General features: G+C 43.1%; 1 protein-coding gene across 1 annotated transcript in view; it reads right to left on the bottom strand.

The window, feature by feature from the left end:
* Window positions 1–14,569, bottom strand: part of cyb5r4 (cytochrome b5 reductase 4) — a 30,419-nt gene extending 15,850 nt beyond the window's left edge. The window contains exons 1-11 of the mRNA XM_080767351.1: window positions 14,039–14,569; window positions 12,720–12,873; window positions 8,745–8,845; window positions 7,360–7,444; window positions 5,770–5,808; window positions 4,852–4,966; window positions 4,391–4,448; window positions 3,837–3,933; window positions 2,899–2,931; window positions 2,675–2,797; window positions 2,382–2,522 (exon numbers count right to left, since the gene is read on the bottom strand). Coding sequence (XP_080623477.1) covers window positions 2,382–2,522; window positions 2,675–2,797; window positions 2,899–2,931; window positions 3,837–3,933; window positions 4,391–4,448; window positions 4,852–4,966; window positions 5,770–5,808; window positions 7,360–7,444; window positions 8,745–8,845; window positions 12,720–12,873; window positions 14,039–14,125 — 1,033 coding nt within the window. The 5' untranslated portion in view covers window positions 14,126–14,569. The remainder of the gene's footprint in view (window positions 1–2,381; window positions 2,523–2,674; window positions 2,798–2,898; window positions 2,932–3,836; window positions 3,934–4,390; window positions 4,449–4,851; window positions 4,967–5,769; window positions 5,809–7,359; window positions 7,445–8,744; window positions 8,846–12,719; window positions 12,874–14,038) is intronic.
* Window positions 14,570–15,622: the final 1,053 nt, after the last annotated feature.

Below are 15,622 nucleotides of genomic sequence, written 5' to 3'. Positions count from 1 at the left end.
AAATATCCGTTTTGCAAAAGATCCATATACGTGTAGCCTGGGCCTCAGCCACCATTTTATACCAGGTGGGTCATACCAAGAACACTCACAGCAATTAACTTAAACAAGGCAAACTAAGGCCCATAAGTGGGCCCCATACACCATTACTTAAACCAGTGGTTCCCAAAGTGGGGTCCGGGGACCCCCAGGGGTACCTGAGGGAGTTCCAGGGGGGACCCATCTATTTTGTTCATGTTCATAAAGTGCTAAAGTGTTTAAAGCAGTGGTTCCCAAACTTTTTCATGTCAAGGACCCCCAAATTGACACTACTTAGTGTGGACCCCCATTTGAAAAGATATGCCAGGGACCCCCATAAGAGAAGACGTACACATTTAGACGTCTACATTTAGACGTCTACATTTAGACGTCTGTATACATTTAGACGTCCGTATACATGTAGACGTCTACATTTAGACGTCTACATTTAGACGTCTACATTTAGACGTATACATTTAGACAGTGTCCCCCCGAGTGCCTCCCCAATGCCTCCCCAGTGTGCCCCCCGAGTGCCTTCCCAGTGCCTCCCCAGTGTGCCCTGCCCTGAGTGCCTCCCCAGTGTCTCCCCAGTCCCCAGTGCCTCCTCAGTGCCTGCCCAGTGTCCCCCCAGTGTCTCCAATAGCAATACAAGAGCAATAATACAAATTAATCTTAATGTATTAATCTTATTAATTCATTAATCTAATTAATTAATTAATCAAAATTGCGGCCTGTGCCCAGCACCATGCCAAAGCTTTTTCCTGCAGGAAACACTGCTTGTGGTTGTAAATATATTGTTATCCGTGTTGCGAGGATGAGGGGGTACCTGGAAAAATATCTACCCCAAAAGGGGTACCTGGTCCAAAAAAGTTTGGGAACACCTGACTTAAACCATATACAATTTACATTTCATATTTCAAGCACCACTTTACAAACACATTAGGCCTATAATTAGAAAAGTTACAAAATAAAACAGGAACAAACACCCCTCTCCTCTACAGCGCTTGGCACCTCCCAATCAACAGGAGGATTGCCAGCACAGGAGAGGCCAGGTGACCAACAATCAAAATCATGTTTAGTTTAAAACAATTGCAATGTCCATGCTCAGGAATTCTCAATTCAGATATACTAGAGTCAAATATAAAACGCACCACTCCCCACAGTCACTTCCAAGCTGGCCAGCGATAATTAATTAGAAGAACCTGTGTATTCAGAATACAGTGAGTGAGTGTGCGCGCATTGTCCTCGTTTGTCTCTATAGGGCACGGGCTGCCCCCCCGTGACATAGATCATCACCCAGACTATAACCTGACTCTGCCAGATGGAAGACCCTTGCTTCGCATTTGTTAAACAAAGTACTCCCATCTGGGATCTCTTTAGCCCAATCGCTGGAAAAAAGAAAACGTCCATTTATTCAAGCTACTTGGCAGGTGATTGGATCTGGATCTGTCTATCACCATCTGACGTGCCAACTCCAACCAACCAATCATATTGATGTGGCTACATGACGTTTAGTAGCTGCGCCCCTCAGATTATACAAAACCCCTATTTGTGTCGGATGTGTAGGTCATGTCTTCGCTTGCTTTCAAGAATAGAAGACGATTTTCCAATTTTAAGGCGCTAGGACATACAATTATAACAACCACTTTACTTCAAAATAAAATGCCCATCATTTCCGTTTCACTACTCCTTTAAGCAGCCTCAGCTCTCTACTCATTCTTTGCATGCTGAGCTGTCAAGTTGAAGCAGCTCGTGCGGCGACTGCATGAACCTTTCCCCCACCTCCCCGGCCTCCTCCCTGTAATTCTTAGTCCAGGGGTCATGGGATATTATTGTATTGTTTGTGATTGTGTAGATTAATTGTGTTGAATCATGTGTTGATGTGTCATTACTGTGTATTGTTATTCATGGATTATTGTATTTGTATCTTTGGCTCTGCTCTGGGGGGACGTTGATATCAGAGCTGTGTCTTGGTGCACAGATCATCTGATATCACATGAGCAGAGCCACACCGCCATATTAACATGCAATAGCTTTGCAATAAATGGTTTATGGTCAATCTGAGCTGAAGTGTCTCAATGAACTAATGATTATTATGAGATTATCTGTAATGTTCTACCACTTGAACTATAACGTTCGTCACAACAGTGCCTTCTTTTAAAAACATACAATTTCTTTTCACAAGCTTTTAATTAGGGCTAAGACAACAAAAATCCTATCAATTCACAAACTCTGAGTGTGCTGTGTGTGTGTGTGTGTGTGTGTGTGTGTGTGTGTGTGTGTGTGTGTCTGCATACGTGCGTGCGTGGGTGTCACCAGCATATCTGGAGAACCCCCTGACTTGGAGCTGGTGCTGGAGTCCTTACCGTGTATGAGAGCCTTGAGGTAGACATGCTTCCCTACAGGCACGTGCATGACTGTCCCACGTGGGAGCTGAAGCTGGAACAGCTGCGTGTTGTGGTTGACCTCCGTCTTTGAGACCAACTTGCACCCTCGATAATGGAGCGCTGGATGAAAGAGCAAAAAGAATGTATTGATTATTTATTTTTTACCTTTATGTAACTAAAGATAATAAAAATGTGTCAAAACTAAATCAGGATTTAAGAGAGTGGGGGAGAGAGAAAAACAAAAAAGCCCAAAGTGTAATCTCCGCTCTTACCTCGATCTTTTTGACGAAGAATGGTATTGTGTAATTCCAGCGTTTGACCCAGATCCGTCCATTTCCCTTTGGCCCGTTTAGGTACGCTGACCTGGATCTTCCCCACGGCAGGCGCTGTGTGGACTGTTCAAGTGAAGGTAAACGGAGAGAAAGAGTGATAACACTGTGTGGAGGACCTAAGAAGGACCTAAGAATCTCAAGCTGGCTGAAAAAGGTATCCTTACCTGCCACGCTGCCTTCTACCTCTTCAGCTAGACCTGTAAAACATGCATCATACAGTATATAGACATTATGCTGCCTAGTAGTTACTGTATGAATAAAACATACCCAGAGTTAAATTAACACAGAGGTTTTTACAGTGTAGAACTGAGGTCCCAAGAGGTATGAATAAATTGTATTAAACAGAGGTCAGTAGCCTAATGCACCCATGTTTGGGCTAAACTCCAAACTGAGAATCTATCCTCCCCACCAAACTCATTATAAAAATCAAGAAGACAGCACTTAAATTTCATAACCACCCAAAGGAAAGCAACCCATTCACAATCCATAACATAGCCCTCAACCATATAGAAAACCTACTAGGAAGTAGGGATGCCCCCTCATAAGCTGGTCCAAGGACTACCAGATGGAAAACCCTTTGGACTTAAAGGTATATTCAGTAATTTCACTTAATTCAATTAAATCACTTATTTTTTTGTTTTGTTGTGATAATCCTCCCTACTATAGAGTGTGCTGACCATATGAGGAGTGAGACAGACAGGCTACTGGAGAAGCAAGAGGAATATTTCCCAAGTCTTGCCATATTTCCTTTTTTGAGTACGGTACTTTCCTGAATATTGGATATCTACCGACCTTTATTTCATTTTGTGAATTATCTCCTGGAGCGTTGGATTTCTGAGGACAGACTTTGCGGAACAGTGTAAAGGGTGGTAAGAGGAGAATTACCACTACACACAGCATTGACTGGTTTCCATTTGGATTTCTTTTTGGACATTTAAGTTTAGTTAAGGACAGTGCCAGGACACTTTCCAGTAAACCCTTTTGAGGCAGTTCCATCAGATCAGAGATTAGAAAATTGCAGACCTGTCTTTCCTGTCTGCTTTAAATCCATTAAGAGATGTGTAAGGGCGGAAAAAAGAAGAAAATCTGAATGTCTACTCACGAAAATGGAGCATGTAGGACATTTTCCCAAGCAGCACCTCCACTCGTAACACCCCGCCATCATCAAGGTCAACAATAGTACAGCCAGAGCTGGGGATCTAACGGCAGAAGACGGGGATGGGCGTCATTTTCGGGAACGTTCCAAATCCACAGTATATGGGGTAGTGATGCACCGAATATTTCGGCCCATTCGGTTTCGGCCAGAATAGGCCGAAAATATACCACGGAATAGTGTATGCAATTAATGCATTCAAAAGTGCTGAATAAATGTATTATGGACCCATAATAGTGATTATTATTTAAGTTAAGTTTTGCCATAATCATGTATTTTGCCATAAACAGGTAGCTTTAAGGTACAGCCATGACAGCAATGGTAGGAAAAAAGATATATAATATTAATCCTATTCGGATATTCGGTGTTCGGTTTTCGGCCAACTGTTTCCTGTATTCGGTTTCGGCCAAGAATTTCCCTTTCGGTGCATCCCTATTATGGGGTGATGGCCGTCACCATTTGAGTAGTTTGTTGAATTTGAACCACGTAAAAAGAGAGGTTACCTTCCGTTTGGTGTAGATGACGATATTAACAGCCACATCCGTTTGGAACCAGTCATACCTGGAAGAAAACGGAACATGAGTTAGACATAGGAAACCAGGTTTCATCTGTACACTCACAGAGCTGAACGAATCAAACAGGCATTCTTATAATTGCTCTTGGTGTATGTGAATAGAAAGGTCTTATACCAAGTGACAGCTAAACCTTGAAATATTGAATTGCCCAGCTTGCAAAGCTTTATACCAAGTTACTCCTGCTTACATATAACTGCTAGTTTGTCTAATCTGAAATGTGCCACAGCACTGTTTACACATCTCCTTATTCCATTTTAATTGTACATACATTTAAGTATTTTATTTGGTTTGTTTAATTTTTGCTTTGGCAAAACGTAAACGTGTGTTTTCTCAGGTTTACATTAATCTCCCAATAAAGCCCCTTTGAATTGAACTGTGCGTCCGTCTACCTCGGACGAGTGTCTTTGGCTGGTGCAGGGACTGCCGATGGTGGCTGTAGCATGGAGAAGGAGGAGGAGGGTGAGAGAGTAGAAGGCCCCGCAGGTGATGCAAGTGGAGCAAGACCTGTCCGAAGAACAGACAGACAAGAGACACGTGAAGTCGGGAACTTCTCCATGATCACATGAGAGCACCACAGGCACAGACCATCCATGTTTCTATACAAGGACCAACTTCTAGAAGAAGGCCGATGCACACCTCAAAAAGTTGGTGACAGGTGTGCAAGACAAAAGGTGCAAATGTTGCAAAAGGGGATCACACGGAAAGGTCTGGAAAACAAAGAGAAACGTTTTTGCAGGACCTTTTTTATTTATTTTATTAGCAGAGATCCCCTTATATTGTTATTTTAATGCTTCAATTCTGGATAATGACTGCTCTGCTCTATAAGGCCTCATTCACACGTATCAAATACCGATCAATCAAATGTTTGTATTGATTTTTTGTTTTAGGCCACCACAATGCTTTTCCAAAGGGAGGCACATGGTTTGACCAAGCATTTTTGTTTGATGGGGGAGGGGCAGAACACCACCAGCAATCAAAGTAAACACAAATGTTTGGTCAAACCATGTGACCCCTAAACAAACCCTCTGAGCACATGCTGTGCCCCGCTGATTTACTGCTGTTTCCAACATGACAGCCATGTGAACACACACACACACACACACACACACACACACACACACACACACACACACACACACACACAATGTTATTTACAGCTAAACATTGCTCTCAAAGATGTTTTTGAAAACAGTTGAGCGAGGAATAGACGATGCAGTACCCGATAATGGAAATGGAATATTTGATCAACTCATTTCCTGATGATGAATGATGAATTGCTGAAATGCTAACTTGCTGAAAATGAATACCGTTCATGTTAGTGCCGTCTCCTTTCTTCGGTGCTGGAGCTGTGAAAACAAAAGGTGACTGACTGGGGATTAATTGGCAAAGTCAAGTCACTTGAAAACACCAATGTAGCCGTTATGCCAATTCATCCCACACACACATTTCTGTGTATTGTCACTGCTGTTGTATTCTACAGGAATCCTCATCTGAAAATGAGGAGGAGCCCCCGCCGGGAGGACATGGTAGAGCCTCTGTCCTAGTCCTCCCGCACAACACTCCCTGCTGACAGGTGCTGCCCCCCGTAGGAGTTAAGTGCAGTGACAAATGTCACCCTCCACACCCGGCTTCCCTCCCCCCGAACACAGGCCAATTATGTTCGTAACTTCGTATATATATGCTTGACAAGGCCGGATGTCGAACGCCATGGATTTGAACCCCAAGAAGTGGGGTTTACCACCCAAGTAGCCACTCGAGTGCCAGGAAAGACAAGTTGTGTGACTGTGTGTGTGTGTGTGTGTGTGTGTGTGTGTGTGTGTGTGTGTGTGTGTGTGTGTGTGTGTGTGTGTGTGTGTGTGTGTGTGTGTGTGTCAGGGCTCCAGACTAACGTTTTTCACCAACGTCCCGGAACCGTCCCAAAATCCAATTTGAACAGTCCCAAAGTGAATGTACTGTATACAGTCCGGATTTTGTGTCATTCAAACATGCACTAATGTGAGGGCACTCAGGGCAGAACATATAATAGTTATATAAAGACTTCTAGCATTGCTTTTGAAAGTGGCAAGGAATCATAATAGGTATAAAGGTACTGTATCAATCAAATGCATTAGATCAGCACCAGAGGGGTAACCAAAGTTTTTGGAGGTGTCGCATTTCTGAATATGTGCAAAGTAAAAGAACAATAAGCACAATAAAGAATATTTAGGTAGTTAGTAGGTAAAAGCTTTTGGATGCCACACATCTACGTGTGTGGCACTGAAAACGTAGTTTTTCACTGACGTGCGTCAGAGAACCTCGGGCTCAGACATATAGGGCTGATCAATGCACAGCCTCACTGTGATCTTCTCACTTACGGGTCGAAGTTGTCACTGTGGGGTGTTGGGGTAACACCTCCGGTGTTCGGTGTGTGATATATTTTTATGGATCTTATATCTTACAAACAGCAGGATGCATCCACCACATTGATAAAATGGCCACCAACGTAATAAAAAAAGTCAACCAAAGAACAAGATTCCTATACAGGATCTCCTCACTGGTCAACAAAAACACCTCAACAGGAGCCCTCGTACAAGGTTTCTTCGACTATGCATGCACCTCCTGGTACCACAGCACCTCTAAGGCCCTTAAAACTAGGCTCCAGACTTCCCAAAACAAACTGGTCAGGCTACTACTTGGCCTCACTCCCCAAACCCACCTCACCCCTGCCCACTTTGACAGGCTGGAATGGCTTAGGGTTGACGACATAGTACAGCATCTTGCAATGGGTCTGGTCCACAAGACGCGATACACCACCAAGATGCCCATGTACCCGTCTAAATACTTCAACAAAGTCCACACCCACAACCAGGGCCGCTTTTTGGGTAGTGCAAATGGTGCCTCCGCACAGGTGTGTGTACCTTTTATTGCGGAGCTGGTCTTAACGGCCATCCTTCCAACCAAACACTCCTTCAGCATGGACTCATAGTTCACCCAGCGATGGACCTGAGGAGACATGGACAACCATCATCCACCTGAATGCAATTACTTCAAATAACATTACCATTAATCGATTACAGTTAATGAAAGATTATTTAAAAACAAAACAATTGTCAGGTGAAAGAAGTGTCCCCCCCCACCATTGTTTGCGTTTGTTTCCGATGTTCTGTGCGTGGTTCAATGACTGTGTTTTGTTGTGGCTTCCCTGCTGTCCAGCTCATAACATTAGCAGCTGACTGTTCTCGCTTAGAGGCTGCTCGTGGTAATCAGCCCTTTTGCGGTGCGTGTGGAGGCAGGTAATCATACTACACTCCCATTGGCCTAGGCAGAGGAGGCAGACGTAGCAGACGAGGCAGCCAATCAAATCAGTCGAACTAGGTCGCGCAAAGTCGCTTACATTTCATGAGCGTTGTTCGGTCAGGTTTTACCTGACAAAAAATATATACAGTAGTGAAAATAGCAAATATCAAGACCTGTACAGCTGGCATCCAAAAAACAAGTTTGGGCCATTTTATAGTTTTGGGGGCACCGCAGGGCGCAGGCCGTTTTTAAGTTGTTTGATTCACTATTTAGATATTTGATTCATTTTATCAGACATGCCTTGCTGCGTATTTCCCTTCCTATACAAACCCATTGTAACATAAAACTTAAATTTAAACTATGATAGAATCATCTAAATGTTTGATGAATCATCCATCATTAAAATACCTGTTATTATTTTATTAATTAGAAACAAATGGTTCAAAGGTTTGCTCGAAAATTCCAGGCGAAGTTCCGAGTCCTAAAAACAGGGCTAGTGTACAGCATTAACACACACACACACACACACACACACACACACACACACACACACACACACACACACACACACACACACACACACACACACACACACACACACACACACACACACACACACACACACACACACACACACACACACACACAGGTGTGAAATAAAAGGACACTAGATAAAGCATATTCGACTTTCACCTGTCAGCTAAAAGATCAACCAGCCAAAATATGACTGCATGGTCAGTTGGTCATTGTTGCACACAGTTCCAACATTAATAATTAAAAGGAAAAACTACTGAGAGAGTAAGCATGAATGTAACAGAATTACAAATTAATAAGAACATAACATGATGTATGTTGTATTTTCAGTTTTTGTCAGAAAGTACTGTCCCTGTTTCACTGTCCCATAAATAAACAAATAAAGGAAAGTCATATTTTCTCTCAATGCCGCAACATTGAATTGTCCATATGTTTCTCTGAAAATGCATGCCTCATGGCTGGACAGCCCTACCTGATCAAACAGGTCTGTGCCATCTATTCCAGCTGCCCTCATCAGCTCCTCTTCTCCCCCAGGATGGTAGTCCATGTAGGGGCTGACGTTGTACACCATGCCTGGTAACAGATGGGACGTGGTTGGTGTGATGCATTTTTGGCTAAAAGTCAAGTCAAACAAATCTGTTTTAGGGTCTTGGAGAGACTCCCGTCCAGGACAGACTTCATACTTGGCTCAGATCTGAACCCATTTGATTCGGCGGTAGGGACCCGTTGCGACCGCGTGCCCTTGCTGACGTCGACGGCAAGCAGGGTTCAAACTCACGACCTTCCCCATGAAAGACTTTGTGTTTTGAATCCCTGACGTTTCTTTCATGAACATGATGTAACTTGTTTTTACTGTATGACATCTAATTAAATGAAAAATATGCTATACTAGGGCAGGTAAAATAGTCAAATCCTGGGCGAAAAAAGCAGATATACAAGCTCACAAGTGTAGGTGAGCTTCTAGATCTGCTATTTTTGTATATTAATGATGACCAACAAAGTATACGGTTTCAACAAAACAAAGTATACGGTTCCGCAAAAAAGGTTTGGTGTAGAGGGAAAGAAGGAGGGGGAGGGGACCCCTTGGCTTGGGAGACCCCGGTCAAAAAGGTTTGGTGTAGAGGGAAAGAAGGAGGGGACCCCTTGGCTTGGGGGACCCCAGGTCAAAAAGGTTTGGTGTAGAGGGAAAGAAGTAGGGGACCCCTTGGCTTGGGGGACCCCGGTCAATTAAGTATACAGTAGTCGCTTACAGGCAGAAACCAGCTATCTTTTTCAACCTTTTTTTATGAATGAAAGTGCTATTGAACACTCTTTACATCTGCCTGTGGGTTTTACAAATATTGAACCAATGAAAAGTAATAAAAAGGCGCTTCTTGGTCTGACTAAACCTCAAAACTACTCAAACTGTCGTTCAAACCACCCAACTCCAACTTTGGAGCAATTTCTTTCCATCGTTGATTAGAATGACGAAGTCAGCCGTAAAAAAAACACTCTCCCCATTAATGGTCAAAAACCTCCTAACTCCACTTGAGCTGTATTTGGGTAAAGTGATGGAAGGACACATTCAAGTATCTAACAATGTATAGTTTCACCATACCAACTTTGATGAGGTAGTATTGTGTTGCTCTAAAAACAAAATTTTATATTTTGGACAGAGCTGGTTCCTGTCTGACAGCAGAGTAGCTATCATACTTTACTCATACTAAACAAAGGGGGGGGGGATGGAAGTCCGTACTTTAATAAATATGTAATTCCTGAGTCTTGACATTGAGAACAGCAGAAGCCGATGCATGTCAGACACCAAGCTATAAAATGAACTGAATCAACCAAAGATACAGATGGGTTCTTTTAAGCACCCTACGTCAATTTTTCAGCCAGCTACTGTACCAGCTACTGTACTAGCACCGTGACCTGACATTGCTTATTAGTTATTACTATGGATCATTCCATAACCAACGCATCATCTTAATGAACAGGCACGTCACAGAGACACTACTATAGTAGACTGATTACTTTCACTTCCCAGAAAAGCATTCAGGGGCACCTGACAACACGTATTAGTTATTTCTATGGATTCCATTCACCTGACAACACGTATTAGTTATTTCTATGGATTCCATTCACCTGACAACACGTATTAGTTATTTCTATGGATTCCATAACCAACTCATCATCATAATGAACAAGCACGTCACAGAGACACATCTTGGTGCATCTTGTTCTTGACACTACTATAGTAAACTTCCCCTCCCCGCGAAAGTTAACTTGCGATGAATAACAATTAATTCGTTTACATGACATGTATGGCAATTACCCTATGTCCAATGTTCTAGCTGTTGCATTAGCTGTACCTGTGTATTTTCAAGCAAAGTTCTCCTGTTACAAGAACTCAGAGAGATTCTAGGCCTTAGTGAAGAAGTTGAGCCTAGAATCTCTCAGAGGGGAAACTCGTTAAAATATATAGCTCAACTCATTATAAAGAGTATGGGTCTTCACCAAGATTATTTTATTTCTTTAATAATATTATTTTGAAGAGCCTAGGGACCTAAACAAGCCTAACAAAGCACTAAAAAGGTCAAAACTGCCATGGCTTTCACACTTAATCCAACAGCGCCCTCTGCCGATGGATATAAATGAGTACGTTTGTTTAGTTAAAGGACCACTTCACCACTTTTCAACCTATCTTCATATAATAGGTCCTCACTAATAATCATGATAAAATGGCACAATTTTTTTCTACTCAGTCTGTGTTTCATAGGGCTGTGGGCAGTTCAGAAACCTATCCACCAGTGAAATCATCGTTAGGCAGATCTTTTTTTAAACAAGATTTTATTTACCAAAATGATTAGATTTGTATTATCGTGAGAACGATGGCTTACATTTTCGCATTGCAACTTTTCAGGGCTAGAAAGCCTGCGGTTTCTATTAGCTTGGATTCCCCATAGATGATGTCACTGGTGGACGGATTTCTGAACTGCCCACAGCCCTCCTATGAGACACAGACCGAGTAGAAAGAAACAAATTGTGGTATTTTATCATGATTATTAGTGAGGACCTATTATAAGAAGATAGGTTGAAAAGTGGTGAAGTGGTCCTTTAATAATCCACAAATGTATTGATTGAAAATGTATTGATATAAGTGAATGACCATTCCTCACAAAAGGCTTATCACAACAAAGGCCCAATCCAAACTGCTCAGGGCCAAATTACTGGCGAAATGATCACTTCAAAGCACATACAGGCTCAGTTTATTTCTTCCAGTGAAGACCCATGTTCATCTCGCTGATATTCACTTCTCCCAAAACTATTTCCCAAGAAATATTACCAGTACATGTATACGGGTGACGGTGGCTCAGGGGTAGAGTGGCTGGATGGTAACCACAAGGTTGCCTGTTCGAACCCGGCTCCCCCAGAGTTAGTGTCGAAGTGTCCTTGAGCAAGACACTGAACCCCTAATTGCTCCTGACGTGCTGGTTGGTGCCTTGCTAGACCTAGAATGCCTGTGATCATTTAATTATAATTCGTAAATTTTCATGTATCACAGGCATAGATCGCTTGCACCAGGTCCTGGTAGAAATGAAAGATGCGCAGCATAAATGTGATAAATGCTCCGTTTGTACTCACCCATTAAATAATTCCAAAGACGTGGAGTGAAAAAAGGTCCTCTAGTTTTATATCCATGTGAAGGTTCTGGCACAAAACGTGTATTTAGACAATTATCTCCACTTTTTCAAGAGATGCACACGGACATCTTTCTCTCCGGGCGAGGGGGGCCGGAATAATCGATGAACTGATTTTACAAATACGTCCTGTTTACCGCAGACGTCATCACCAATTAACCAGGGAAACACAAAAGTTTGGGTCACACAATTGGCAGGTGGTGTGATTAATTACCCAGCACCTATCGCAAAGTGCACTCCACGTCTTTGGAATTATTTAATGGGGGAGTACAAACGGAGCATTTATCACATTTAGGCCGCACATGTTAAAGTCCCACCAGAAATCAAGGAGGGTGATCTATGGCTCTGTATGTGAAATACTGTATATACTGTATGAAACAACAAGAGCCATTCTAGGGCTGGTGCCTTGCATGGTTTCCGCCGCCATCGGTGTATGAGTGTGTGAATGGGTGAATTGATGCATAATCTATGTAAAGTGCCTTGGATAAAGGCGCTATATAAATGCACCATTTACAATTTTTTATAATACTATTTGTATGCATTAGAAACACTGCCATGGTTAGAGTTTTTAATCCCACCAGGGCATTCCACTAATAACTACATACACTATAGCATCCTTATTCTGGCCATGCCATAATATATGAAAATAGCCGTTGATCTGCAACGTTTTTGCAACACACATTGAGTGTTGAACCTGGTTATTTTCAGTGAAAAGATTGGGCCAAAACCTTGGGGGGGGCCCGGTCAACTGTGTGGTCAGCTGTCACCTCGTATGCACGTCCAGCAGTCGTTCCGCGTGTTGTGCTTCTTGAGCTCGTCCGCTGTCACGTCGATCAGACGCCCTCTCAGCCCGGTCAGGTCTCGTCCGCTCTTAGCAACACGGATCCAGTCCATGAGACTGTGGCCTGGCTTCAAGGCCACCTGATGGTGAAATACAATTGGGAGTGTTGTAATAACATAATATGAGGTTAGATCGTGGGTCTTCAATAGGGGTGCTGGACCCCTAGGGGCACGGGTCCTCAAGAGATACAACAGGGCAGCCGTAATTCTTTGTATGATAGGAACACCGTTTTCCTTTTTTTTTTTAGAGCATTTTGGTGGCATAGGAGCGGAATTTAGCAGAATCTGGGTTGTACATGGTTTGTTGAACTCCCTCTGGTGTTGTGGGTGTGGACTTCATTGACAACTGGAAGTATTTAGACAGGTACATGGGTATCTTGGGTGGTGTAGCGAATTTTGTGAACCAGACCATAGACTGTAAAAAATATGGACAAAGCGTTCCCCGGGTCTAACATGGACGTAAAATGAAGCCTGTAATTCCTTGCACTGTAAGTCGCCATATTTCCAGATCCGTTTGGGCCCAGCTGGCCATTGGCTGGCTCCATTTGGGCCCAGCTGGCCATTGGCTGGCCCAGACAACGAGGCGGGACTTCCCCCCCATACTCTTCGTTGGTTTTTATTTTGACTGAACGGGGGGTGGCTCCCGTTCATAGACTGTAACGGTAGCCACGCCCCTCAGAACATACGCTACTTTATGGTAATTATTTTAATAAATGGGACCATACTTTTCCAAAAAGAATATTATGACATGAGAAATGGGACTTTAAACTAGTGACTGGAAGCAGAAAGTATTCATGACCATGTTTATTAAGGTAATACAGTCTAGGTGAAGTTGGGCCCAAATACATGGGCCTCTATGGAGCTATGGGGTTTTTTGGGCCCAATGACAGCGCCACAACAGGCCATTATATGAACTTTCAGGAAGTCCCGATTTCCTTAGTGGCTTCACGAAATATCTGTCTGACTGCCCCCCTGGACCAGACCCATTGCAAGATGCTGTACTCTGTCGTTAACCCTAATCCATTCCAGCCTGTCAAAGTGGGCAGGAGTTAGGTGGGTTCGGGGAGTGAGGCCAAGTGCGTCAAAACAGACGCACGAATATACACAACTAGTTAAAACAGGAAATCTAGCCTAGGTTTAAAAAAAATAATAATGGGATGAATCTAGAGTCTAGATTCATCCCATTATTATTTTTTTAAACCTAGTTGCAAATTGCGGCTATACATAATAATGATCCATGTTTTACCTTGTTCCTCCCCGACTGTCCTGCCGGGGCTACCCGCTGTTGGGAGCCGGGCGCCGGGAAGGACTGCTGGCTCGGTACGTTCAACATGATCCCCTCCACTCTTCGGAAGCAGCTCCAACTTCGCACAAATCCTGTTAGTTCGACCAACGTATCTGTATGTATTTATGATTGATGTTGTCACAGATATGAATGGGTCGTGGTGGTATTTTTACACGCCTGAACACCGAGCCAAACTAAACAGCAGCAGAGGTGCGGCTACACACCGTTGTTTTGACATTTCACTAAAGGGTTGAGCAATAGAGGACTAACCCTGAGCTAACAGAAAGCTATAGTATGCTAACACCATGGCTAACACCCGGAACAACATTATTCTCCATTACACGCTCCTATGAAACACGACATCTTTATGTGGGTAAACAATTAGCAGATCGTAATGTTAGACGGTCCTAGTTTGTGTCGTATTAGCAGACATAGAGTTACATGAACATGTATAGAGTTATATTATGGACACAGCTCACACACAGACACTCATGATGATGTCGCAGTATTATTATCACATTAACAACAACTCACTACGTCACCAAGTTGCGACATTATACTTTAGCTTTAAATGGTGTCTATGTTACAGCCTATACGGTTACAGCACTGCCCTCTAGTGTTCATATCGTGCACTGCTTAGACCGGTGGTTCTCAAAGTGGGGTGCTGGCTGGGCTGGCAGTGGTACCCCCTCCCCCTCCCCTGGGGTCCTGGAGGGACATTCATTCCAGGGGGTCCGACCATCCGACTCCCTAACCTCGCGCCATCAGGCTTTCCACGGTTTCCACCTCGGAGGAAAGGGGTCCCCAGCTAAATTAGTTCGGCCGGCGAAATTCTAGTATCCTACAAGCACAATAGTTTGTAGATTGGCAATGATTAATTTTTTTGAAAAATCTTAAAAAATCTTGATATTTAAAAAGTCATTTTGAAAAGGTTTAATACAAGCACTTATCTTGGAGGCCCCTGGATGTGGTTGGTCCTCCTTCACATGAAAATGTTTGAGAACCACTGGTTTAGACAACAGTTTTGTCAAAACAAAGCAAAATGTCAATACACTAAATTAAACTAGCCCTGGACAGGATCCAGTTTATTTCATGTAATGTAATAAACTCCAACATTGGGCCCACCTGAAATTACACCGCTGAAAAAAGTGGTCACAGATGAAAGTTTGCCTCTTCTCTCATCCTCATCCTCAGAGTCAGTCTCCTCAGAGTCTGACATACCGCAGTATACAGACGGATGTCTTCTTCACACAATGGACAAGTGCTCGCAAATACACTGAAACAGAGGTCTATAATGGGCTAAGAAAAGGAAAAAAACTATAAAGCCGGTATATGTCTACATTACATTTTAATACGTTGTATATCAAAGTTCACTGTTTCACCATTTAAATGGATCCATTCCGGAGGAGTAGAAGACATATTGGTGGTAACAGCCAGGCAGCCTGCTCTGTCTCTGCAGGCACATTTAGCCTGCTTAATGGAATGACACTAAGAGGATTCTATGGATGGGTCAAGTCCATTAGGCCTACTTCAAAATAAAAGTCT

This window comes from Protomyctophum bolini (assembly GCF_963924005.1).
Source record: "Protomyctophum bolini genome assembly, chromosome: 7".
NCBI classification, from domain to species: Eukaryota; Metazoa; Chordata; class Actinopteri; order Myctophiformes; family Myctophidae; genus Protomyctophum; species Protomyctophum bolini.
Note: the sequence above shows the minus strand (reverse complement) of the source record. Positions and strands in the feature narration are given on the sequence as shown.